The sequence below is a fragment of the Phyllostomus discolor genome, chromosome 3 (genome assembly GCF_004126475.2).
Source record: "Phyllostomus discolor isolate MPI-MPIP mPhyDis1 chromosome 3, mPhyDis1.pri.v3, whole genome shotgun sequence".
In the NCBI taxonomy this organism is placed as follows: domain Eukaryota; kingdom Metazoa; phylum Chordata; class Mammalia; order Chiroptera; family Phyllostomidae; genus Phyllostomus; species Phyllostomus discolor.
Window position 1 is genome coordinate 195,166,241 of NC_040905.2, and position 27,116 is coordinate 195,193,356.

General features: G+C 49.9%; 1 protein-coding gene across 11 annotated transcripts in view; it reads left to right on the plus strand.

Moving 5' to 3' along the window:
- PALM2AKAP2 (PALM2 and AKAP2 fusion) overlaps positions 1–27,116 on the plus strand; it is a 411,865-nt gene that overhangs the window by 378,041 nt on the left and 6,708 nt on the right. For 9 of the 11 annotated variants that reach the window (XM_036022031.1, XM_036022035.1, XM_036022033.1 and 6 more), the window contains 2 exons: positions 2,456–4,856; positions 20,673–20,851. In XM_036022031.1, coding sequence (XP_035877924.1) covers positions 2,456–4,856; positions 20,673–20,851 — 2,580 coding nt within the window. Of the gene's footprint in view, positions 1–2,455; positions 4,857–20,672; positions 20,852–25,967; positions 26,007–27,116 lie in introns of all 11 variants that reach the window. The other 2 variants (XM_036022040.1, XM_036022034.1) reach the window with 2 other exon arrangements.

Genomic DNA, 27,116 nt, shown 5'->3' on the forward strand with positions numbered 1-27,116 from the left:
TGCACCGATGAATAACTGAATGAACGATACAATGAATTGTTGGCCCTTTAGCTTCCTTTAATGGTAGACTGCCCTCTCCCCTCTCGTGTCAACTATTTGAAAGTGTTTTATAGTTCAGCAGTGGTTTTTAAGCATATTTCAGCCCCAGCAGCTCCTACTGGTTTTATACTTGCCTCCCCACCACCCTCACAAGGGATGGGAGGAAAGCTCCACTTATTCCCATGAAGAATAGTATTAGTAGATTATCGACTGAATGAAGCTGAGGGTGGAAGGGTCAAGGATAATCTGATTTCTCCTCAGCGGTACTGTGCTTCTCTCTGTGTTGCTCTGTTTGTTCCGACAATAGCTTTCCATGGGGTGGGCTAATTTTGATCTAGGTTTACTTGAAACTGAATGGCAGCCAATATGTTCAGGCATTCAAATCTGTAATTTTTTAAAATAGCTAAATAAATCTTTAATATTTGTAATTGCACATGTACAGAAATTGCACAGCCACATAGTCTTAGAACACCAACAACTTCCTCTGTATAGTATTATATAGTTGTTAAAAGTCACAGCTGGAGGGGGCTCCAGCCACTTCTCTTATTCTTTTTTTTTTTAAGATTGTATTTATTTTTTTAGAAAAAGGAGAAAGGAGGGAGAAAGAGAGGGAGAGAAACCTTGATCAGTTGCCTCTTGTACATGCCCCGACCCGGGGACTGAACCCGTAACCCAGGCATGTGCCCTGACTGGGAATCGAGCCTGTGACCTTCAGCTTTGTGGGGTGATGCCCAACTAACTGAGCCACACAGATCAGGGCCACTTCTGTAATTCTTAATTACAAAGAAGTCACTGATAATTGCCTTACCAGAAGAAAGTTTAGTTAATGTTTATAAAAGGACAATAAAATGTATTTGGCATGCCTGTTTAGTTCATTATAAAGATGACAATGTGCTGATGATGGCCAAAAGTAAAAGAAGTTATTGTGGTTTTAAGGACCAGTCTTTGACAAAATCCAGACCTGGACTAGATCATCCAAGACTATCCATCATCTTTTGCCTCTTCCTAAAGAAGGGAATGTATATTACTTGATTGACTTCAGTCTAAAGGGGGTTGTGGAAAACGAGGCCTGAAGGAAATCCCCAGCTCAGGGACAAGCGTTTATTTTAGTTCAGGGATGACCTTCTGGTCGGTCCACGGAGAACCGTGCGAGGCTGTCAACACCTTGACGGCAGAGCACAGCACGTAGGTGAATGCCTGTATTTTTCTAGATCTCATGAACAAATCTATAATTATCCACTTTTGGGGGAAGGATTTTGAAATTAATCCCCTAGAATCTTCTTAAGGCGGTTTTAATTTTTATGTTATAAGCCTATAAAATTGTTTGAAACTTTTTAAATAAGTGAAAATTTATACCCTATTGCAGTTTTGCACTGTGCTCCGTCAGTAATCCTGGGCGTAGACCTGAGACCGGGAGACAAAGCTGACCGAGGTGCTAGCGACATCTTCAAGGGGGACCCAAATCAGGCTCATAATTGACTGCCGAATTATCTGGAACAAACCAGAGTCTTTTGGTATGGGAATATAATTATCCTAGAACTTGAAATTAATCTTGCTAATAATATCAGTAACAAAATTACCTGACATTGATAACCAATGGGAAAAAAATGCATATTTCAAAACATTTAGAAGATGTGGTTTTCTTATTTAACCACAAAATTGGAGCTATCACATAAAGCATTTTAGGAACTAGAGGGGACATGCAGCCAGAAACCCACCTTTCAGAGCAACATTCCTTCCTAGACTAAGAGTATTGTTCTGCTGTGTGTCCCAGAGAACGGAACCACAGTCGGTGGCAGTGGCTGTGGTGTTTGTGATGCCGCAGGGCTCCGGAGCCTTGAAGGGGAGTCACTGAAAGAATCGATTGTGTTCCAGTATTTTATGTTGGAAAAAAAATTCTAAAAAGTTTCTTGTGTCCAGAATAATTGTATTACATTTGGCAAAGAATCATAGCTTTTCAAGAAGATTTGTTCATGTAAAAGGATGTTCTTTATACACACAAATCCAGGACACACAAATATTCCTATTATATTTCTGCAGTAGTTTGCTGTGAATATTTTGGGAGACTCTGGTAAAATTTCTGTATAAGGTCTTCTATTTGTGAAGATATTTGAGTATGTCTTCAGATGATGAATCCTAACTGACTCGCAAATTTTAAAAAGGGGAGTAGCATTGAAGGAACATTCTCTGGACACCCAGTAAACACAGTGGAATCTGTAAAACGGAGAGGTGTAGGTATCTGTTAGTGCAACAAAATGAAAATTGCAAAGCCTCATTGGCAGGGAGATCTCCATTCAGCAGGACTTGCCATTGTGGTTTCAATGTTCCTCCCTGTTAGTACCTGGTAATTTCTCGATGTTTGCATCCATAAGAGAAGTGGTGTCTAACCCCGACCTTCGTTTCCCCTTTCTTCCAGAAGCCTCCCCAGCTTTCCGAGGATGATATCCGGCTAAAAACCGAGAGAGACATCTGTGGTGCCAACCCCCTGGACCCTGCCATCGGCTCCCTTCCCTCAGACCACAAAAACATGGAAATTGAGGTCTCTGTTGCAGAATGTAAAAGTGTCCCTGGAATCACCTCTGCTGCGCATCCCATGGACCACCCCTCCCCTTTCTACTCGCCCCCCCACAACGGCCTCCTCGCTGATCACCATGAGTCTCTGGATAATGACGTGGCCAGTGAGATCCGGTATCTAGATGAGGTGCTGGAGGCCAACTGCTGTGATTCCGCCGTGGACGGAACCTACAACGGCACATCCTCCCCGGAGCCTGGCGCAGCCATCCTGACGGGCAGCCCGAGCCCGCCTGCCCACATGGCCGTCCAGCCGGAACCCACCGAGAGAGCCGCTGGCAGGCAGGTGCCTCCTCACATCGAGCTCAGTAAGAGCAACTCTGACGCCATGGCAGAGGGTGAAAGAGCAAACGGCCACTCCCCTGACCAACCCAGAGATCTGCTGGGGGACAGCCTGCAGGCACCCGTGAGCCCCACCTCCTCTACAAGCTCCTGGTGCTCCTCCCGAGACGGGGAATTCACCTTCACCACGCTGAAGAAGGAAGCCAAGTTTGAGCTGCGTGCCTTCCATGAGGATAAGAAGCCCTCCAAGCTCTTTGAGGATGACGAGAACGAGAAAGAACAGTACTGTGTCCAAAAAGTGAGGCCCACCGAAGAGATGCTGGAGCTGGAAAAGGAAAGGCGAGAACTCATCCGGAGTCAGGCTGTGAAAAAGAATCCCGGCATTGCGGCCAAGTGGTGGAACCCTCCGCAGGAAAAAACCATCGAGGAACAGCTGGACAAGGAGCACCTGGAGTCGCACAAGAAGTACAAGGAGCGCAAGGAGCGGAGAGCGCAGCAGGAGCAGTTGCTGATGCAGCAGCGGCCCCCGGCGCCGGCGCCGCAGCCCTGCGCAGCCCCTGCCTCCTCTCGAGAACCTCCCGGCGCGGCTGAGGGTGTGAAGGACGTGGTCACAGAGCAGATAGATTTCTCTGCAGCTCGCAAACAGTTCCAGCTCATGGAGAACTCCAGGCAAACAGCAGCCAAGGGCCAGAGTACGCCCAGGCTTTTCTCCATCAAGCCCTTCTACAGGCCTCTGGGTTCAATCAACTCAGACAAGCCCCTGGCCGTCTCAAGACCAGCCTCCATCGCAGGTCCTCCAGAAGACAGTGGCGCATCGGCAGCCAAGGGGCAGAAAGGCCACTGTGCTCTGGACAGCCAGTCTCCGGGAGGGGGCCAGGGCAGCACAGGCCCTCAGGGGAGAGAAGGGCCCTACAGCGAGCCCTCCAAACGCGGGCCCTTATCCAAACTGTGGGCAGAGGACGGAGAGTTCACAAGTGCCCGGGCCATCCTCACCGTGGTCAAGGATGAAGACCCTGGGATTCTGGATCAGTTTTCAAGGTCTGTCAATGTCTCTCTGACTCAAGAGGAGCTAGACTCTGGTTTGGATGAATTGTCCGTGAGGTCCCAGGACACCACCGTCCTGGAGACGCTGTCCAATGATTTCAGCATGGACAACATCAGTGACAGCGGCGCCTCCAACGAGACCACCAACGCCCTCCAGGAAAATTCCCTGGCCGATTTTTCTCTGCCCCAGACCCCCCAAACTGACAATCCTTCAGAAGGCCGAGGAGAAGGTGTCTCCAAATCATTTAGCGATCACGGTTTCTATTCCCCTTCGTCCACGCTGGGAGACTCCCCATCGGTCGATGACCCCTTGGAATATCAGGCTGGTCTCCTGGTGCAAAATGCCATTCAACAAGCCATAGCCGAGCAAGTGGATAGAGCTGTGTCTGAAACCAGCAAGGGGGGAGCGGAACAGCGGGCACCCGGGGCAGCTCCAGAGGGAGCTGCAACCGGGGCTCCGAGCCCAGAGAAGCCTCAGAGCATGTTCGAGCCACCTCAGGTGTCCTCTCCCGTTCAAGAGAAAAGGGATGTATTACCAAAGATCCTGCCTGCTGAAGACAGGGTGCTCAGGGAACGGGGACCCTCCCCTCCATTGCCAGCAGCGCAACCCAGTGGCCCAATAAACATGGAGGAGACCAGACCCGAAGGGAGCTATTTCAGCAAGTACTCGGAGGCGGCCGAGCTGAGAAGCACAGCCTCGCTCCTGGCCACGCAAGAGTCTGACGTGATGGTTGGGCCCTTCAGGCTGAGGTCCAGGAAGCAGCGGACTTTGTCCATGATCGAAGAAGAGATCCGAGCTGCCCAGGAAAGGGAAGAGGAGCTGAAGAGGCAGAGACAAGTCCTGCAGAGTACCCAGAGCTCCAGGGCGAAGAACGCCTTGTCGCTGCCCTCCCGAACATCATACTACAAAACTGCTCCAGGTAAGTGAAGTGCTGCGGATGCCGTGGGTGGGTTTCACCTTACAGGTTTCCGTGTGGAGCCTCCTCCGTGTGTGGCTGCAATGCGTCCAGGGTCCACTAGCACAAGGACTTCAGCGTTCGGAGAATGCAGCAGTGGGAGTGTCAGAGTGTCCTCTGCAAGAAGCCTGAGCCCGGATGCTGTTAGGCATTTCCCAGAGGATGCAACAGCTCCTTGCTCGTCACTCTGCTGTGGTCTTTGTTTAGCGCCGAGAATTGTTCTCTTTTATCTGAAGGGGCTGCTTCTTGGTGGAGGGAGGGACTCTGTGGGGCCCGTGGGGCCCATGTGGCCTGTTGGAGTCAGCAGCTTCCCCCTGAGTGTCTGTGAGTGAAATCATACCCATCCGATACGGGGGGGGGATGTGCTCTGCTAACCCCTTCTGAATGCGAGGTCCCTTCCCAACAATGGCCGTCGTGACTTGATGTCATAGATTGACCCATAGAAGATGCTATTGTCCCTCTTCTAGGTGATTGGGTTTGCTTTCAGTCACCACAGAGCAATTACTTTGGAATTCAGGGTGGTCCCAGCTCTTTGTGTCCTGTGACCCGTTTAGAGCAGTTGAGTTACTCTGCAAAAAGGCAGGTCTTTCGTCCCCTCTCCCATTGGCTGGGCAGTCCCTTTCTTGAATACTTTGTATAGTCGGTTAATGCCGATTGTAATAGTAATTGTTATTGCTACCATTATGGGTAACAGTGTGACCAGTAGTTTTTACTTCCCATTTGGCCACTGGAGACCCACACGTCCCACCGCAGAGGGATGCTGCTGAGAGTGTGGCCCCAGCTAGTCTGTGAAGAGTTGGTTATGGGGCCACACGGACGCAGTTACGGACAGTGAGAGCAAGCTTTTGAAAGCTCCTGTAGCAATTTGATGCTGTCCTCACATCCAAGTGTGGGACTCCATAGTTTTAAGAAGCGTTGGTCTGCAAAAGACTGGGGGAACAGTGTTTCTTTACCAGAGAGAATTTAAAAGCATTGCCCTAGTGTATAATTGTCAGCCTTTAAATTGGTCCCCCAAATCTATATCCCATTTTGACACTTGGCTCCCATCGAATCTACAGTGACACAGGGTGACTCTTTTTGTTCTTAAGTTTTAAACTCTGAAACAGTCTCAACCTAAAGAAAAGTTTCCAAGTTTTTACTCTCAACCGGTTGCCAGGAAGTCACCAGCAGGACGCTCCGTCAGCCCCAGGTCGTGTAGCCCGTCTCTGCATTTGGGTCTGTCTGATGCTTTCCCGTGATGGCGTTCAAGGGGTGCGTTCCGGGTAGGAGCGCTCCAGAAATGATGCGTGTTTTCACTGGGTCCAGTCTGGCAGTGCATCGTGTCAGTCTGTCCCACTGTGGGGACAGATGTTAATTTTTTTCACGTGGTACTCATTTCGGTTACTCGATCGAGGGAGTGACTGCCAGGCTTCTGCACAGTGAAGTTATTTATTTTTTCCTTTGGTAATTAGTATGTATTCTGTAGGGAGGTACTTCGGTACTATGTAATCTTTATCCTACTCCTCAGAAAACTTTGAATTCATTCATTGGTCTATTTATATCATTATGGTCTTATGGATTCCTATTATAGTCAGTGGGTTATAGTGCAGTTCTATTATTATTTTTATCCTTAATCTCTTCAGATAGAGCTCATGGGAGCCCTTTCAGGCTAACTTCAGTGTCCTTTTGACGTGTCCCCATTACTATTTGGGCACGTCCTTGCTTGCACCATGAGAGGTCCAGTCTCATCGTACATTTTTCTAGCCCTGAAATCAGCCATTTCTCTGAAGAGCACTAGTTTCTTCTAGTGGAGAATGGTATTTAGAGACCGAGATCCGGGTGTTGGGTGTGCTCACTGCTGTTGGATTATCACAGGTACTCTCAATGGACAGAATTAAAGAATATTCCCTTCCTTCCTTCCTTCCTTCCTTCCTTCCTTCCTTCCATCCATCCATCTTAAAAACCATGAGCTCACCCACACATATCTTTAATTCTAATCTCATACCACAGGTTTCATTTTCTCTTTTTCATATTTAAACCTTCTTAATAACAGGATACCTGATTCCTATCATCCTCAATATATTTATTGTATGATTGATCCTGTGCTGGGTCACCGCTGTCCCCTACCCACCCTGTTCTGCCTTCAGCACACCCCTCAGGGCCACTGTGGCTCCTCCCACCCCCACTGGAGACACAGTCTTGTCCAAACCCACCTAATGGCTTTTGGGCTAAATTACTCAGGAAGGAAAGAGAAGGGACCAGGAAAAGGAGAAAGCTGGTGATTTGATAAGTTCTTTAATCCCTCCAGGTTTTAGGGCAGTGGTCAGCCGAGTGTTTGAGAGAGAGAAAACTAACACAGGAGGTTTTTTTTGTTCGTGCTTAGCACCAAGATGCCAATTGGGCATTCTGCATGGTATCCTGGAAAAAAATTTCGTACCACTTGACTTCAGCCCAATCTGGAGAACCTCCTCAGATAAGTGACTCTAAATGGCCTCCATAAGAACCCATGGTTTGCTGGAAGAAGGTTTTTTTTTTTAAGATTTTATTTATTTTTTTTTTATTTTTGGAGAGGGAAGCGAGAGAGAGAGAGAGAGAGAAACATCAATGTGCGGTTGCTGGGGGTCATGGCCTGCAACCCAGGCATGTACCCTGATTGGGAAGGAAGAAGGTTCTTCACACATCTCAGCCCCTTCTGCTCACACGGAAGGCAGGTGCAATGGTTCTCCTGTCAGGTATAGCTTAGCTGGCTCCACCTGCCTAGCCGCCTTTACATTGTTTCATTAGAAAACCTTCTTTAAAGTTCATGTGCTCAATGGGTATTTTCACTTGTCTTCATTTCACTGTATGGCCCCCTTACTTTACTTCTAGCACATGGACAAAAATAAGGACATGTCGGCACTGTCCCCTAGTTCCCTAGTACCTGCTGTCGTCTGTCAGTCTTCCCCACCAGACCTAAAATAAGGCAGGGTCCTAAAGTTTGCCCTCAGCATCCCAGCAGCCAGAACTGATGTTTCCCAGCACTTCCTTCCACACTCATGCTCATCTCCTTTCCATATCCCATCCCTATAGGGTTGGTGTCTGCCCCTTTATAGTAAGATGGTTATTCATTTATTCAGGTCTGTGCACCTCATGCCTTCACGTTTACCTCTAAAACATTCAAAGTAAGTGGCAGGGCTTCCCCGGATTGCAACACGGGTTAAAATGAACTGAATGCAAAGTGTAATTTTCTTTCGGTTTATGCCTGGGAACATTTGGAGTGTTGCTTGGCTAGCTAGCCTCCAAGTTCATGATCAGGGAGGAGGCTGACGCATCACTCCAAGTGGCCAAACTGGACGATTCATGGTCAGCGTCAGAACCGCTGGCTCCAACCTCAGTTTTGTGAGTGGGGATGTTGCTAATGCACTCCTCCATGTTTGGTGCCAGTAGAGGTGACTCAGTTGCTTTGTTGCATGACTCAGATGGACGATTTAATGGTAGGTGATGAAAAAATATAATTTTTAACTTCCCCTCTGGTGAAAATCATGCTGGAGACATGCTGGAATTTCTAAACCCTCAAGTGAATTTTACTGAAAGCCAGGACGTGATAAGGAAAGAGAAACCTATAAATTTCCCCCACCCGTACCCCGGCTATCGAAAAGACACATATTTTTGCTTTTAGTTTCCTTTTGAAAGATGGGGGATGATAGGATTTCTATTTTTAAAGGGATATAGTCATTTTCAAAGACCAATTATTAGAAAAAAATTGACTAGAAGTTTTATCTTATTGATCCTCATGTGATTTTTAGAGGAAAAAATTCCACTCAAATAGGTCCATGTTACATTTGTTCATACAGAGGTGAACAAGGCAGCTCCCCTGCCCTTGGGGAACTTAGAGTTCAGTAAGAAAAACAACATCACACAAAGGTGGTAATTTCATGACAAAGAAGCATGAAGATCTGGGGGAGTCGAGAACAAGGTGGACCACCTCACCGTGGGGAGCAGGGAAGCCCCCTTTGCCATCTCGGCTTTGAACTGAAGAAGTGAGGTTCAGAGGGTGGAGGAAATTGTTCCAGGGACAATTTCTATAGGAAAAGCACCTACAGAGGCCCCCCAAGAATAGAGAACATGGAACATTTAAGGTGTGAACATAAGGTCTGGGTGGGTTAAAGGAAGAGACTAGAAGGAAAACAAAGTTGGTTGGAGCCAGACAGCTTTTAGGGTCCAGATTTTAGACTTTATCCCGTGGTCGGTGGGAAGCCAATGAGGACTTTCAAAGGGGAAATTACCCCCACACGGCTCCAGGCTGTCCTGCCTTCACCTAGGAGCTGAGGGACTCCAAGTCTTCCTGCTGTCATGAGTCCATGCCACCAGCTTCCACGGAGCTCTGCCTCTGTGTGCGCACCTCTGAAGGCGTGCCACTGCTGCCAACCTGCCAAATGACCCTCGAGAGGCCATAGTCCCGAGAATGAACACACGTGCGCCTTTCGTTGATGTGCTTACAGGTAGAGAATAAAGAAAGGGCTTCCGCACACGCACAGGCCTGATTCGGAGGTGGCACCCACACGCTGTTGGGAAGTACATGAGGAGTCAGTTTGGGAGGACGACCCAGCCGTTTGATTGCAGTTAATTTCGGCCTTTTCAAATGGAGGGTGTTAACAGACAGTTCTCTTTTTAGTGCCTGTAGTCTACTTATTATTAGATATCCTGGTTTCACTTCCAAGTTCTAGGCATGACAGAAACCCAGTTAGCTAGGTGATTAGTGAGGGTTTTGTTGCTTTGCTTTTTTTATTTTAATCTTTCGTTTAGTTTTTTGACATAGTTTCTTTTTGCATGCCAGGTGTTGCTCGATCGAGTCCAGCAAGTTGCCCAGTGGGACACTGCGGGGAGTGGTGAGGGGAGGAGGCGCGGACACCGAGTCCTGTAACTTAAGAGTGTCCGTGCGTGTCTGTCAATGGGCGGGAGGAGGGGACAGCTATTTATATTACAAAAGTAACATTTCCAAGGAGTTTCACCTTCTGTCATCAGTTTGAATTACGATGCACGCGCCATGACCATCACATTATTATAAAGATTATTGACTGGATCTTTTTTTTTCCTTTTCCCTTTGCTATCTTTGGATATCAAAGGCAAAGTCCTAACCCACCCCCCCCCCAAAAAAAAGGTAATGTATGTGAACCCAGTATTCATGAAGCAGAGTGAGGCGACTTGTTCCATGAGTAGCGTCCCACAGAGGGTTATGTCTACCACCACATTTCCGGGACATTCTCTGGTGACATGAGCCTAATCAGGGCGGCTGTGGCTGATTGAGGCCTGAAAGCTGTTACTGGACTACCTACTTCACACTCGTTTTCTCATTTGATCCCACAACAGGCCTCTCAGATGTAATACAAATTATCTGAGGCCTTGAGGCCCGCTATATTCAGAGTTTTTCTAATTGGAGAAGAGCCATAAAGAGTATATATTGTTACTTAGAAAAGCAATTCACGGCCTATACTGTTGTGTAACACACTCAGGCAGGGCCCTGGGACAGCCCCTGTCACAAAATTCGACTTCTGCTATAAAACTTAAGGTTAGTCACATTACGTGACATAAAGAAAGACAACGAAGAGCCTAATACTGGCTTATGTCAGGTTTTGCTGCCAAATAAGTTATGGCGAAACTTGGTTTTCAGAGCTCTTTCTGGATTTTGGAATTGTGCATAAGGGATCCTGGACTTACAACAGTATCTCCTTTTCGAAGAGTTAATACCAGAACCCAGAGGGACGAAGTAACTTGGCCCAGGTCACCCAGCCCGGGTAGTGGCAGAGCCAGCTTCCAACCCAGGTGTATTTGACTCCGTCTGTATTTTTTCCACGCCCTGTCTCGCCTTCTACGGAGCCTGCCCCTCCGTCCTTGAGGTCTGTGAGTTGTGAGGTGACAGCTCCCTGTGCCCACCTATGGTGACTGAGCTCAAGTTTCCCTCAGCCCCCCAACCCCCAGTTCTTAGACCTGACCCCTGAGGTTCCTTCCTGCCCCTCCTCCTTCTTAGAGCCCTGGTCACTCTGGAGTCCTCTACCAGGGCGGATGAGTGTGCTCCGAGAGGCCGTGAGACAGTGGTATCCCGGTGACCCAGAATGGTTCCTTTGTCCTTTTAGAACTTAATTCCAGTGCTCCAGATTACAGCAGACAGAATAGCTGGTGCCATCCACAGATCTGAGCTGATGACAGAGGGACTGGCGTGGCCCAGGCCAGCTGGCCTGGGCGTTCTCCTGAGTTCTTTCTGAGAGCTCACCCCCAGGAAGGGGCTCAGCCACCCACTCCGCCCAGGCTCATGCCCTGAAATCTCTGCAAGAGCTGTGTGCAAGGAATCAGTTTTTTTTTTAAAGATTTTATTTATTTATTTTTAGAGAGGGGAGGGAGGGAGGGAGGGAGAGAAAGAGAGAGAGACATCAATGTGCGGTTGCTGGGGGTTATGGCCTGCAACCCAGGAATGTACCCTGGCTGGGAATTGAACCTGGGACACTTTGGTTCCCAGTCCGCGCTCAATCCACTGAGCTACACCAGCCAGGGCTAGGAATCAGTTTCTTAATTTGAGGCTGAGCAGAGATATGTGGTCACTCCCTTGACTGAATGCGTTTGGCAACGTGGGGCCAAAGTCGACGAGGCTGGTTCGCTGGTGGCCGTGGAGCGCCACGGCCGCTCCCCGCTGTTCTCTGTGGCTCTGAGATGGGTCCTTCAGCCTTGGACCAGAACCTCCCTGAACACTGTTTATCCAAACCCCCAAAGCACATTCATTTTTTTTAAAGTGGCATTTGGGAAGGAACTGGTAAGAAAAGACGAGGTTGAAGCAGTGTCCTGCAAAGGGGCGAAGGGATGTTCTGAAATCGGGACTTCTCCAATTGCAGAATTCAAAGTTCTTTTTGGACGTTCCATTTAGTGGTTTGAGAAGGACAGTTGCCATGGTTAAAGCCGTCCTGAGAAGGTGGAGGCTCTTGTCTTTTCTTCTGTGGCAAGTGTGACATGGTCGCGCCTCTGGGAAATAGAACTTTGGAGCGTGCGCATCTCTCAGGAGTGGAATTTCCTCCTGTGAGCAGGTTCTGTTGTCACTGCTCATTGTGCTGGGTCTTCCGATGGGTTCAGGGTGTCTGAGTCAGTGCCTAGTGAGGCCTGTGCCTTGCTGGGGACACCACCAGCAAGTGTCCCTGTTGTTCGCCTTTTACCCCACACGGCTACTCCACACTCCCAGGAGAGTAGCTTCTGAAACGTCAGACTTCACCCCATGCAGAGAAAGATTCAGTCTCGAGCCGAGAAAGAAAAGCTGAATCAAAGGCCCTAATTCCTGCAAGATCCCTGGTAAGAAGTATAAGCTAATCAAAGCCAGGCGTGGGAACAGGATGTCCCCCTGTGACTGCTGGAGTCCAGGGCAGGATGTGATGTGGCTCTTACTCGCCGCAGTGACTCGCTGTGTACGTCCCTAAGGAGCATGGCGTCTCAGATCCGTTTGATCTTTGTGAATAAGCTGCTGCTTAAAGGGTGGAGGGGCCGGGGGTGGTGGAGGGGAGAATGTGCCGAGCGGGCCTTTCAGATTCCCCTAAAGAATACATTCCCCTAAAATATTACATATTTCTTATAACGTATGCTATTTCTCATGACCTTGAATGTAAACATCCGAGGCTTCCCAACAGCTGTCCGCACCTGACCTCATCGCCTTTCCCTCTCACTCAAACATAAACTCACACTTCATGTGAAAGAGCTGGGCAAAAAGAAAATCGCAGGCCTCAGTGTGACAGCCGCTTCTCTAGAACGATTTCTAAAGTTTGAACCCTGGCTCCACTGCTTGCTACCTGCCTACGCCTCTGTGTCCTCGCCAGTCAAAACGGGAATGAAGGGGGGCCAGCCCCATCAGTAAGTGTGGACAGCGCCTGGGGCACACCAGGCTCCCGCGAAGGAGCTGTGGTTGCATAGGTTGCAACCTGCAATTGCTGCTAGGTTTTGCGGAAAAGCCTAGAGAACCTCGGCAGAATGAGGTGTGAGTCACTTGCTGTGCCCCTGAGATAAATGGCAGCGCCTGCATCAGACGATGGCTTTCTGGATGGGATTTTTTTCCCTAGTGGCTTCCGTAGCATTGAAGTCCCTTGTCTGAAAATCCGGGTTCAGGAATTCGTTTTCAATCATCAGCCGTAATTTCAGAAAAACCAAGTCCAAAACAAAGTGTGCTGGGCGACAGTGAAATGACAAGTACTGTGACCATAAAAGATGTCCCTTTTTTTCTCTTTGGGGAATCATCTTCACACACAGCTAAGCCCACCCTGTGGGTGGGAATGTGCTGAACGAAAAGGTCTTGGTAAGCACATTGCTTTTTACCGCATTTTCACTCTTACCGTTTCAATGAAATGTTTTCTGTTTTTAGTCTTGACCTGGGTTTCCCCTCGAGAAGCAGAGTTCTTTCCTCCTTGAGTTTTCGTCTTCTGGTTTTGTCCAGAAAGAACGGCCCCCATGTCAGCAACGCAATCCAACACACCCCAACTTAATGTTAAGTAGTAATATCTGTGTGTTCCTCAGGCTTGTTTCGCCAGGCAGGGAATTTGGTCTTTCTGAGCGAGGCTCATCATCGGGAGAGGTTCATACCATCCCATCCTCCCACCCCGGGGCCTTCAGAGGAGATGAAAGGACCAGGGGCCAGCTCGTGGCGCGTGGGTCACAGCTGTGCCTGGCACAGGCCCCGTGCCCGCCGGGCCTGACAGCAGGATCTTCCCTTGACTGCGAGGAAATGAAATCGAAAATGCAAGTCTGAGCTCCTTTCTTCCTGAGCTCATTTCAGGGACCCGCGAGCCGTGTTTGATGTCGGCACCCTCGCCCCGACGCCGCACGGAGAAAGGTCACTGCAGGCGGCCCGAGCTGAGGCATGTCCTCAGGTGGGCGTCTTTGTTCGGCTCGGTTTGCTTTTTAAACAGGAGTGGGTGCTGGCTTTTTCTTTTCCTTTGGAAAAGTGCAGAAACAAAGGCTCTTTGATTTAGGATCTCAGACACCATATACATGGAATAATATAATAATCACCAAAATCAAAGCATTTATTTGATCCAGTTCATCTTCTAAACGTTCGGAATCCGCATCCTCTGCTGTTTGGAACTGAGTCCCGTTCCTGCAGACGGAGTGTTTGGAGGACACGCAGCCCTCACTCCGTGGCTCCCTTGGGTGGGAGCGACTTCAGGTGTTCTCTTCGCCCCCCCCCCCCCCCCCCACCAGCGCAGCCTGTCACGGGTGCCCCAGGGAAATCTGTCCTGCTCAGGAAATCCAGACGTGAGGCCAAGGCCTGGCTGCTTTCTCGGGCTCCGAAAGTGCTCTATCTATAAAAAGAAACAGGAAATCAGATTCACATTTCCTAGGTTTCTCCTCCACTCACGATGGGAGGCGATGCTCACTGGTTCGGAGTGAAATTCCAGCGTTGCCGCCTGCCAGTGCCGCTGCCCCCAGGCGTGACCAGTGCTTCCCCGGGGCCCCAGGGAGGCGGCAGCTGGTCAGCCCGCCCAGCGTGTGCCGCCTGCCGCAAAGGGAAGGCCCCTGGATCTACCTCGTTCGTGAAGGCCAGAGTGGGCAGCTCTCTCTACTTTTCTGAGCATGACTAATAATTCTTTTAAAAATGTTTCTGATTTGTTTTATATTTTAAAATTACTTCATGCATAGTGTAGAAAAAAGTGGGAGAATAAGGGTACAAACCACAGAGACTCACAACCCTGCCTCGCTCACCACCTGTCTTGTTTTCCTCTGCACACATGTGCGCATGAAAGACAATTTGGGTTTATGTTGGTATTAGTTTCCTACCTCTGCTGGGACAAACTGCACAAGTCCAGTGGCTTAAAACAACACGCACTTACTATCTTATGGTTCTAGAGGTGCCAAGTCTATGATGTGTCCATCATGGACTGGGCTTTGTCCTCCAACCCCCAAATTCGTATGTCGAAGCCGCGACTGCCAGTGTGCCTGGCATTTGGCAGTAGAGCCACTTGGGAGGCAGTTAGAGTCAGATGTGGGGAGGGTGGGGTCCTCACCGTGGGATTAGCGCCCTTTTAAGAAAAGCCACTCAAGAGCTCAGTCGCTCTCTCGGCCTGTGAGGACACAGCTAGACGGCCGCCATCTGCAGGACGTTTGAAAGCCAGTTCTGACCAGGACCCAACCCTGCCGGCATCCTGATCTCAGACTCCCAGACCCCAGGACTGTGAGGGAAAAAATAAATCTGTTGTTTAAGCCACCCAGTTCACAGTATTTTGTTCGGGCAGCTCAAGCAGACGAAGATGGTGTCTATCTGGGCTCCAATCAAGGTGTCAGCAGGGCTGTGTTCCTTCTGGAGGCTTCAGGGGAGGGTTCATGTTCTCCCCTTTTCCAGTTTTAGAGCCCCCCTGCACTCCTTGGCTCCCGACCCCGCCCTCCCTCAAAGCCAGCAGCTAACGTCTTCTAACCTCCTCCTCTTCCGCCCTCACCCAGCTTCCCTCTTTTAAGGCCCCTTGTGATTACATCAAGCCTAACTGGACATTTCCGGGTTGAGCTTCCCGTCTGAAAGCCCTTCACTTAATCACATTTGCAAAGTCCTTTTGCCGCATAAGGCGACTTATTCCCAGATTTGGGGAATTGGGATTTAGGCATCTTTGTGGAAGCCATGACCCTGCCTACCCCGAGACACGGTCTTGTTCATCTCAGCGGGTGGAGTTGTTGCCGCGCGCCATGCACACACTTCTGCTGTCTTTCACACACTAATAAGGGGTGGACTGGGATTTGAACCCAGGAAGTCTGGGTCTGGAGCCTACACTCTTAAAACAACTGCAATATATCTAATTTGTCAACCTGTTCTCTCCTTTTACTATATTTTGAAGATTTTCCCACAACCCTGACTATTTTTCTAAACCTGGCTAAACCATGATATGTAGTGGCCAAGTAAATACCCCGTCATCTGAATGAGCCATAACGACTCTGCCCATTTTCCCTGTAGTCAGATATCTTGGTTGTTTCCAAGTGCGTAATTATTGAAAAAACACAATGGTGAAAGTGTGGTGCCTGGACTTACTTGCCGAACTGGTGGAGTTCCTTGGGAGCTGGTTAACTGGAATTCATTGGAGAAGGATGTTCCACAGACTTTTCCTTAAGATAAGGAAACTCCGTGGGAATTTCTAGTGGGGAATTCTGTGAAGTGAGGTCCTCGGGTTAAGTGAATTTGAGAAAGGCTGCACTCGCATCCTTGAATTAGAGATTTCGGCCATATTAGCACTGAGACCTTGGAGAAGTCCTCTGGTAAAGAAATCTCTCTCTCTCTCATTTTTTCCAAAGTTTCCTTTACCCCAGTGATGCCCGGGTGAATGTGACTGATGGCGTTCTGTTTGCAGCGTTGAGTGATGTCTGACGAAACGTAGGCACTGGGCTCAGTTTTGGGAGCGCAGCTGTGGAACCATCTCAGCCAGGAGAAGCTGCCTATGCTGGAGCACCTTGAACACTTCAGTCTAAAACTCCCCTGACGGTGCAATCGTTTGAACAAAACCATGTTTATAAAATCAACTCGAAACTGTTCCTACCCTCCTCTCAGAATTCCAGTCTAGCTTTGCTCTGTTGGTTCCTCGTGTCATAAAGCTCACGCCGTGCCCGCGTCCCGCTCTGTGAATGCCAGGCCCCAGCCTTTGGGTGAGACCACCAGGTCCGCCCTGAGGTCTGTGCGACTCTTAGACCCTCTGCGTGGTTTCCCAGGGACAGTGACTGGGGTCCCTCCTCACGCTGTTCTATTGAGTGTTCAGCCCACGTGAGAACCTACACGGCGGGATGTTTGCCATTGAAAGTGGAGCTCCCATTCAGCTGTCATCAGCTAGCTGTGAGTCACTCATTCACCAGGTGAAGAAGCAAGGAAGAGAGCAGGTTTGATGAGGCAAGTGGATGTGGAGCCTGGGGGTCCTGGGAAGTGCTGGGTGAGATGTGTGATGATGAGGACCAGAGATGACGTCACCGTTTAAGGACCCTAATGGGGTTTGTCCTCGAGGCCAAGAAATTCCAAGGGGCCCCGAGGCCACAGACAAGGATGAGATAGACTTTCCAGGCCTGTGGGACAGATCGTTTGCGTCACATTCGTGCAGTGATCCCTGAGGCCCAAACAGTGGTGGTGTTCACGTGCCCACCACTGAAGGAAGAGCATTAGACGTTTTCTTCACCATCCTCACTGTGAGGACTGCCGACTCTAGACTTCTGAGGAGGAAGGTGGGTGTGGGACAGGTCCCTCTGTTTTAGCAGTCTGTGTGAAATGGCACATTCCTGAAATGGTACACGGAATTCCAGTGCATGGTTTGAACCGGACTGGGGCATGTTGGTGGCGGGCGTGAGGGGAGGTGTTGCAGATCACAGGGCCCAGCAGAGAAGCCTGGCTGAGCCGACTGCCCCCGCTCCCCACCCCCATACCAAGGGGATGGGGTGCCGTGCCTTCCTTCTCTGGGGATCTATGACAGCTTTGCCTGAGGCTCTGAAGTGGGCTTGGTTATTTGGTGTCTCCGGGTCTCTCAGAGACCTCTCAGCTACTTTCTCTTCGGAAGCAGCTGCTCTGGACCTGCTAACCCAGCGTTTCTTCCCTGTTACTCCTGTGACCTCTAGTGTCTGTAAGTGGTAAAACTTGCTCTAGGGACGGGTGGTTTTGCTAGAATACAAAGAAGTAAGCAGGAAATGTCTCTCATGTTTAACGGTTAACCACTTCTCTCTATTAACCCTTTGCCCTCTTTCCAGTTCTCTTTCAGCCTACGTCCCCTCAGTATAATTTAGCCATAATAACTCGGTTTGGCTCCCAGACCAGCCCTAACTCTGATGGTTGCTAGCTGATGGAACTTGGGCTGGCTTTAGCGTCCGAGCCTCCGTGGTCCGAACCGTTCACAGATGGCGTGGTAGCCACCCTGACTGCACCCCAAGGCTATTGGGAGGACCGAGTGATGTGAAGCCCATACATGAAGTGCCGTTTCAATGTGCTGCTTATAACTACAGAGCCACTAGGCCTGTGATTCTGCAGACTGAGACTGTTCCGTTTCAAACACTTCGGTGAAGACATTTAAACTCTTTCTTTCCTCAGACTGTGTACTGGGAATTCCATCCCTATCCACAAGCATTTAATAAGAGGTTGCTATGTATATTTCATCATGTGCTCACTGGTTCACTCAACAAACTTGAGCTCCTACTTTGTGCCCAATACCACAGTGGGTGCTGTGATCCAGCAGTGACCAGGGCAGACAAGGTCCTGCCTTCATGGAGTTCATATACAGATGAACTAAGGGGTTCGTTCATAGATGATTGAAATGGTCCCCATCCTCAGGTGACCTTACAGCTTAACTGAGAAGAGAAGCTTAAACAGAAAGATACGGTACAAGCCAGCAGGTGAAAGAGCTTTCACAGAAGTCTAAACGAGTGCTGTGGAGCAGGGGACCAACTGTGGCATGTGCACAAGGGTGAGGCGGGGAAGGTAGACTATGTTTTCTAGAAGCTGGAGGCTGGAGGCCTGGCTGCTGGGAGGTGATTTGGACACTTAAGAGGTCAACTGGTAAACTGTGATGACCAGCCTTGGCAATTCGGTGTTTATTTCTAGTTCCAGAAGAACTGTAAACATTTTATGCAGCATATCCACGAAATTACTCATTCTCATTCTACAGACATTATTCTTTGAGATTCCAAATATATATAGAAACTGGATACATTGGATGCTTGCTGTTCTAAGTATTAACTTTATGAATCTTGACTTAGTCCTTATGCCACCTGTATGGGGTAGGTTCCTCTATCATCACACCCACTTTACAGGTGGGGGACCTGAGAGAGACACACAGTAAGTAACTTGCCCAAGGTTGTTTGGCTGCTAAGTGGCGGGTTCAAACCCAAGCAGGCCGGCTCCAGGGCTTGCACGCTCACCTCAGTGCGGTGTCCTTTCTCAAACCTTCATTCAAAAAGTTAATCTGAAGTTGCAGAGCTATAATTTAATTATGCAGAGGTGATGTTACCCCGAGGTCTGCATTTACTTTAAACTATTTCAGTATTAGGAAGCGGGGTCAGGGAGAAAGGAAGGATAGATGAAGCAGGTGGGGTAAAGTCTCAGTAAGTGTTTAATGGAGTTGATGGGGAGGCATTAGAGCATTCCTTAATTTCCATAAGAAAAAAATAGAAATTGTTGCTAGTGAATATGGGAACGCAAATATTTTTTTACCTTGCTGTTAATATCAGAGGACTCTCTGTAAATGATCCGGGTAATTTAGGCCAAGGCAACGGGTTTCCGTAAGTTGCTCATGTAACGGTGGCTCTTGCAGAAAGAGGCCTCCATTCTGTGTATTGAAAACCACATCCCATCTCGTTGTCAAATGTGACGGCTGTGTGTTTTCTTTAAGTCAATAAGGGTTGCTCTTCTTGCCAAATATATTTGATAGAATAGCTAAATGTGTGAGTCAGAAGAGACCTCAAAGACAGCTTCTCCCAAACTCCTCACTTTCTTGCTGGGAGAACTGAGGCGATGAGCGTGGGAGTACTAAATGATTATCTATGGCCCACCGCATGGCTGGTTCCTGGGAAAGCAGAAATGAAAACCTGGGTTTGCTGAATTCTCGGGGGCTCTCCACCTCCCATCGAAAGCAGCGGCGCCCAGAAAGGGGCTAGAGCAGCCCCCGAGGGGACACGCACCCCAGGCTTCGCTCGTGAGTCGGGCTCGGCGAGGCAGTTCCCAAGTTAAAGGTCTGGGGGAGAAGACGGAGAAAGAGGAGTCCCCTGAGCTGGGGACCGGAAGGGGCCAGGCGGGTCTTCAGTCCAACCGTCGCGGCTTCCAAACGGTGGGCTCGAATGGCCCCACTTCCTCCACGTGCTTTTCCACGTTCCCTGTTCACGGGCCCTCTGTCTCCCGCAGAGGCCGTCGTTGGAACAACCCTGACTGGGGCACCAGGAGATGCATCTCGGGGTGCACCTGGGGCTCTGTGGCGATAAAACCCACTGCTCGATGGGCCAGAAGTCAGGCCCAGGCATGTCCCGAGAGGCAGGAAGGCAGAGGGTCTCCGTGGGAGTCCCTCCCCATCTGAGAATTCCCGTAAAGCATTTCCAAAGGTCAGACCTCACCTGTCCCCGGGCTGGTGCACAGCTCCTCTGCGGCACCCATGCTGTCTCTGTGGGCGTCCAGTCCTTGGGGTTTGGGGGACGGGAGGGGCCTCCAGCCCAGATGCTCGAGGACCGGGCAGGTAGGGTGAATGAATGAAGCCGGCCTGTGCAAGACTGGGGCCACCTGGGGAGAGCGAACCCGGTTTCCCTTCAAAGGTTTTACAGCACTGTACTGCCGTCCATGCCTAAAGCCTGGGCAGGTCAGGTGATAGCTGGTGGCCTTTGACAGAGAAGAAAGAGCCCGGCGAGGAAACCAGGGGACCTGGGCCCCGTCACTGGTTCCCAGTGACCCCAGCATAGCCCTTCCTTTGCACAATCTCCATTTTCTTCATCTCTAAGAAGTGGGTCTCTAAGGCTGGAAGATGCTACTTATCACATCACAGTCTAATTCTGTCACCTGTCATAGAATACATGTCCCAGAACAACTGGAACCCACGTCTGTCTGTCTGTCTGACTTATATTTGTAAAGTGCCCAACGGGCCTCTTGGGTCTGACGTTTCAGCCCTGGGGTCCCTGAGGTCCTTGTTGGATGGTTTGTGCCATTATCCTCAAATTCTCTGGTCCCTGTAATGAGATGTCCTGCACGTACCGTTGTCCTAGCACCGCTCTCTGTGTCAGAGGGTTGCTTGTTTGCCAGCTTTCTGCTCTTTCTGAAAGCAGTCACGAGCAGACAAGCTTAGAAAGGGTGTTCTGTTCGTATTGTTGCAGGGAAAATAGAGAAAGTCAGACCTCCTCCATCCCCCACACCTGAAGGCCCCAGCTCGCAGCCTGACTTAGCCCCCGAAGAGGCTGCCGGATCCCAGCGGCCCAAGAATCTGATGCAGACCCTCATGGAAGACTATGAGACACACAAATCTAAAAGGCGCGAGAGAATGGATGATAGTAGTGTAAGTTTCTTCTCCTTTCCTCTTTCACTTCTCCGAGGGCGGACGTAGCGTGGCGTGCGGTGTGCCGGCTCAGGCACGGATGTGCATACAGGTGTTGGCCAGCATTGTGGCCCCAAAACAGATTTTCACACGTGTGGTTCAATATGCCTGGAGTTGGGGTTGGGGTTTCGCCTCGTTTCTCAAAAGCACTGGTCATGCCAGGGATGGGTCTTTTTGCTGCCAGCTGTAGTTCGAGCCCACTGGTGTGAGATGTTCAGTGGGAGGAAAGACACCATGCAAGCCTGGGAGGAGGACTTAAGGACCCTGAAGTCATCCCCCAGGCACCAGGGAGCTGATTTCTCCCATCACTGGCCTGCTCTGTAGGATTATGTCTCCCTCGAGAACTATGGCGGTACTTCATAGTATTCCTTCCACGCTGGTTGTGGGCAGTCCCTGGACATGTTACTCAGCACTCAAAAGACTAAGTGAGTTTGGAGCTGTTACCAAGCCTTCTGTACCATTTGGCAGGAAAGAGCCATTTAAAATGACCGTTAAAAACCACATGGCTACCCTGAAGGCTGCACATGATGTTCACATTGACCTTGAAGGAAATCATCTGCTCTGTGGTTTCTTTCTCCAATGAGAGACCTAAGGACTGTCGTTGCACAGCCACAAGCCAGGGATCAGCCGCAGGGATCCACACCAACCTCCTCGGAGTCTGCTGGCCTCAGTCCCCTAGCATTTATTGAGGTGACTGCGTCTTCCCCCCAGTTACACATAGGTCACAAATAGCTTGGCTTAGTGGAGGATGCCACCCTGTTTACCTGGGACAGTCCTGGTTTATGCCTGTTGTCCTGGTGTCATTATTAATAGTGTCCCCTTTCACTCCTAAAAAGTGCCCCAGTTTGGGTGACATATTATTTGGTCACCTTAAACTTGAATGCTATGGGGTTCACAGTAAGAATTCCAGGCTGACTTAATGCCTTTCATACGCTGGTTGACTGAGTTAAAGAATTTCTGCATTGGAGACTCAATGTTGCTTTCAAAATATCTGGCGGTAAAGAAAGCAAACACGCCTATAGCAACCTGACGGTGCTCTCGGTGTCTCCCAGGCCGTCTCTGGAGTCTCTACCTACCTCCTTGGCATCTGCACCCAGCTCCTCTGTTAGGCTGGAGCCTGGCTGGGCTGGTTTCTTATCGCACCTTGGGACATGCCTGGCCCCCAGTGGCTGCTGCAGACTTTCCCATCGCCAGAGCTCCTCCCCAAGCCCACAGGACTGTCTCTCTCCACTAAGTCACATCAGCCGGCCCTTCTTTGCAGCCCCACTTACAATATGGAGTTTACATTTTAGGAATCTTGGAACCTGCGACCATGTTGAAGCCTCCTGCTAGGAAAATGGCTGTTTCTTTTCCCCAGTAATTCCACACCCGGCATCAGCAGCTTTGTGGGGGTGGGCTGAGCGGGCCCCTGGCATCTGGAGTGGAGGAGGCAGAACACATGGAACCACTTTGCATGTGCACCATGCCGGTGCATGTTTTCCAAGCGCCCTCTACATGTGCCTTTTGTGTTGATGTGCAGATGTTAGAGGGAAAGCCTACACACAGAGGTGAAGAGCCCACTCTTAACTCATTTCGTGGGCAGAGGCTGGACGCCTCTTTTGTGCAAACTCGGACACCCAGACAGCCACCTGGCGAAAGCCAGCCAGGTTGGACTCCCCCGCCCCCTTGCATTAGGGCAGCTGCTCCGAATCAGAGTTTCGATACACTGATCGCTCTTCTTGTATGCAATGAAGTGGCAGCCTTCTGGCTCTATTTTTGCGTAAATACACATTTTGCATAAGGAAACCCACTAGCTAATCAAGTTGTTAGTATCCCCAGATCTAGGATTCAGAGCCAAGTGTTTGGCTCCGTTATTGATATTGCAAGAAAACCAATTTTGCTGTTGAAAGTTCTTAGGAACAGAAAAGAACAGAACAAAATCTATTCAGTTCACTGCAGCCCTCTTAAGAGACCCGCATCTGGAAAAAGCACACTCAGATTGCTTCTAAAGCAAGTACAGGATCAGAGCCCCTTGTTACCCCGTTTGTTATGCCTCTTGATTCAGGGATCTTTTCTATGTGTCTGCGTTCATCACTGGAGAACATGTTGACGTTTACCTGTACGTAACAAATGAACGAGCCTTCATTTGTTTTCCCAGCTGATCCGTGGCCCCTCCTTTAACTGTCTTGGATACCAGAAGGATCCTAAACAGGAGCAGATGGATTGCCTGGTGCCCGAGTTGTGTGACTGGCTTCCCTGCCCCTAGAAGCCGCAGTTCTGCTCTGGCTCCGTTCACACACACTAGCTATTCTCTGGGCAAACGCTGGCTTCTGAGATCCCCCACCCTCTGAGGACCTCCCATGTCTCACCTGGGTCCAGTGTCACCCTGGCACCAACACCGGTGGGTCCGCCTGCCGTCACGCCTTCCAAAAAGTCCCTCCCACATGACCAGGACTGACCATGTGTTTGTCCATAGGAAGTGAAGCTCTTTCTGAACTGAACAAAAACAGTTCTTATTTGTCGTGCTTCCTAAGGAGAAGACAGACTTAAGAAACAAAATAGGGTGACTGGGGTGCATGCACAGCGATACACTAGACAACAGTGGGGTTCACGGGCATGAAGGACAGAAGAGAAGATAGAGGAACCAGATGGGGAGCTGTGCCTGGGGTTTTCACGAGTCACCTCCGCCAACCGACCTGTGACAGCTGACCCTTGCTGCCAGACAGGTGTGGCAGCCCCGCCAGCCCCACCCCCCAGAGCAGCCGTGGTCTCAGGAGTCCTGTCTCCAGCTCAGGGCCCTTGCATTCTCCCACGTGGTGGAAAATCAGATGCAGGACAGGCAGGGAGGCCTCTGGTTCACGGAATCCCTGCCTAGGGATGAGGTGGAGGACACTGCACAATATCCGGTGGGCTTTTCATGCACCTGAGCTGTCCCTCTCCCGCCAGGAACAAGGTGAGGGCTCAGAATGACAGAAGGTGGAAAGTGAAACCACGAACTCTCTCTCAGAACATCGACCCGGGAGTCAGTATATCGGTGATATTGGGTCCTCTGTGGGTATTCTGTTCATTTTGCAAAAAAAAAAAAAAAGTCAGTGACGAAGAACCAGGAAAAGCCCCTTTTCCCAAAAAGTTATGTCCAAATGGCCACCCTGGTTACAGTCTCAGAGCTGGAGTGCAGAGGCTGTGCCCACCTGGGCTGGCTTCCTTGTTCCGTGTGGCGTGGTCACCAATGAGGATCCCAGTGTTCGAGGCTTCGGCCAGGCCCCACATACTAATGGGCCTCCTGGGTATGTAGGGGCAGGAGAGTTGCTCTCTCCACCCCGCACCTTACCCTGGGCCGTTTAGCAGCCTACTCGGGGCCTGTGTGAGAATTAGGAAAAGGTGCTCGTTTCCCCTGTGAGGACCCAGCCCTGCCGCAGCCACACCGTCACAGTCGGTGAGTGGAGTTGGGGGGCTGAGTTCAACCCCATCGATCCCCTCCCTCATCCTGGTGCTTCTGCGCAGGGCACTCACCGCACACCCAGATGCTGCAGCCCCGCTCCTATTGTGGGGCCCTCTCATCTGAAAATGTTGTATGGAAATGCCCCCCTTATGTGGGCCTGGGCCAGCTCTGGTCCATCACACAACACATACTGGACGGGTGAATCATAGGGTCCTAAAGGGTTTCTAGGTGCCGGGCAGAAAAAGGATATTTGGGCAACTGGTTTTCTGGCAGTTGTTCCCCCAACTTGACCCGAGCCTCAGAAGACGGTGGGTTCTTGAGCCAGTAATGCCCTTGAACTTGGTGGATTGCTTTCCCTTTCTTGACTGCAGGGATGCTGACCTGAGTCCAAATTCCAGCCTCCTGGGCATTCAGCCCCGCCCTCATTTCTAGCACAGGGTCTATTCTTGGTAGGTTTTTCCTGTGTTCTCTCCCTCTTGCCCTGGGAACAGGTGCCTAGAGGACTTTCAGCCCGCCCGCCCTGTCTGGGAATGAGAGGAGGCCTCACTGCTTCTCCTGGGTTGAGTCAGAGCTGGGGACAAGCAGTTACCAATTGTCTAAGAATTCCTGGCACGCATTTTCCTCTAGACCAGGACAGCCTTGGAGGGTTGTGGCCATGATCCCACTGAGTGGTTGAAAGGAGCCCGTCCGCCTCCGGTTCCCCTCTACCCCAGGCTCTGCAGAAGCTCAGCCACAGTCGGTGATGTTGGGTGCCGCCTGGCTTTCTCCCGGGCTCTCCCTCGCACCCTAGGGAGGTGCAGAGAAGGGGAGAGCTCCAGATTCGTCCGCTCCTGGCCATCAGCCCAGCGATGACAGAACTAATTTGTAAGTGCTGCACATAAGAAGCAAGCAGTGATCCCAGACGTTGTGATCTCAATGGCTACAATGCCAACAACCCATCATGCCTCCAACGTCCTTAGTAGTGTCAGTGCAAGGTCACTGCCAGGAATCTAGATGGGGCTGTCCACAGTTGGTCACTGTATCTCATTTCCCATACCCAGGACTTTTTTTTCCCTGAGCTTTTCTTACAGTGACGTTTAGTCTCCTATAGGAACTAAAGGATCATTTTAGTTCCTACAGGTACTTGTCCAGGCCTCCGAGGTAGTGAGGAGAGGCTCTGTGGTTTCCTGAGGCGTCCTTAGGTTTGGGGCTCCACGAGGCTCTCATTCAAGCAACGTTTATCTGTAGTTAGGGTCTCCTTGTTATGGGAAAACAGGCCACAAGACTGCTTTGGGGTTCAGAGAACCCTACAGGAAGAGAAAAGGCTCCTTGGCTTTTCCAAAAGGGCCCCCAAGGACCTTGCTGTGGGCATCCGGTTGGTTGCATAGTGGGGGAGTGGGGGATCTTGTTAATTCAAAGCACAGAACCGTGGAAGCAACAAATCTTGAATTAACAAAGTATGGCTTATCTGATATTTTTATTAACTGGTAATGGGGTATCTACTTGCTCCAAAAGATACAGACTTCAAATAAATTAATATCAGATGAAGCAAGTCTTGGCGTGGGTGTCTAATGGTCTCCTGGTGTCACCCCTCCTGTCCGCCCCGGTGTGGTGCCGGTTCCCAGCCGGGGGTATTCTGTGCCATGTACTAACCCTGGTCTTTTCCCTCTCTGCCAGTACACCTCTAAGTTACTGTCTTGCAAGGTGACTTCCGAGGTACTGTTCAACTTGTTTGTCTTGGTCTTCCTGCATGCCTGGCCCCAGTGCATGCTGTTGTGGTTTGCCATTTCCCAGTGGGTTGAATGAGAAGGACAAGAAAGCAGTTTGTCTCCGTGTCTTTTTCCTCCTGCCTCAGAATGTTGGCACGCAGGCAACAAGGATGCGCCCCGCTGTGCTTTGCTGTGCCGTGTGGTGGGGTCCCCCTGCTCGTGGATCTGGAAGATGTTTGCACTAGAGGGCACAACCAGTGGATTTTTTTGTATAGTTTCTTCGGGCACTGATAGCAAATATTCCCTAGTCTGGGTAGCAAACAGTGCGCCTCCAGAGGATCGAGTCCATGTTAATGCAAATCCGGAGAGCTTCGTGCCATAGCTTTAGGTTATGTTAGTCCAGAAGTGAACGCTGCCAGCTTCCCTTTTCCCCAGTTGCTCAATCTGTATTTTTGTTTTGGAAGCTTCTTAAAGCATTGAATTTCCCCCCAAGTCTCCATTTCCCTGCAAGTCCCTTTTATACAGATTTCACCAACTTGTGCTGTGGAAAAGCACTTTTTCGTTTTCCCCATTTTTTCATGTTTTCTCTTTTTTGCTCGGAGGAAGCACAGTGTTTTTCATATGTTTATGTCTAGAGCATTGTGTCATTTCTAGTTTAAAAGAATTACTTCAAATACACAGAATCGTAAAGAGAATCGTTCAGGTATTTGCTCCGTTAACAGCTTCTTGAGCACCTGCTATGCGTCAGGTACTTTTCTCGGTCCCAAGAACAGATCAGACAGCGAAACAAAGTCCCTGATGCCTCGGAGGGACTTTGAGGAGCAGGCATCCCAATGTGCCAGGGATGTCAGGAGCAGGCATCCCAATGTGCCAGGGATGTCGGGAGCAGGCATCCCAATGTGCCAGGGACCATGGCAGAGTAAAATAACAAAGCCCAACTGTCCAGCTTTGTCCATTCTCATCATTCCACAATATTTGCTTAATATTTCATAAGAAAAAGAATATTGCAACTAGAACTCAAGCCCTCCTCTTACTTCTCCCAGTTCCCATTTCACTGTCTCCCGAGAGGCAACTGCTCCTGAGTTTGGTGTTCATCAGCTCCATGCATGTTTTTATA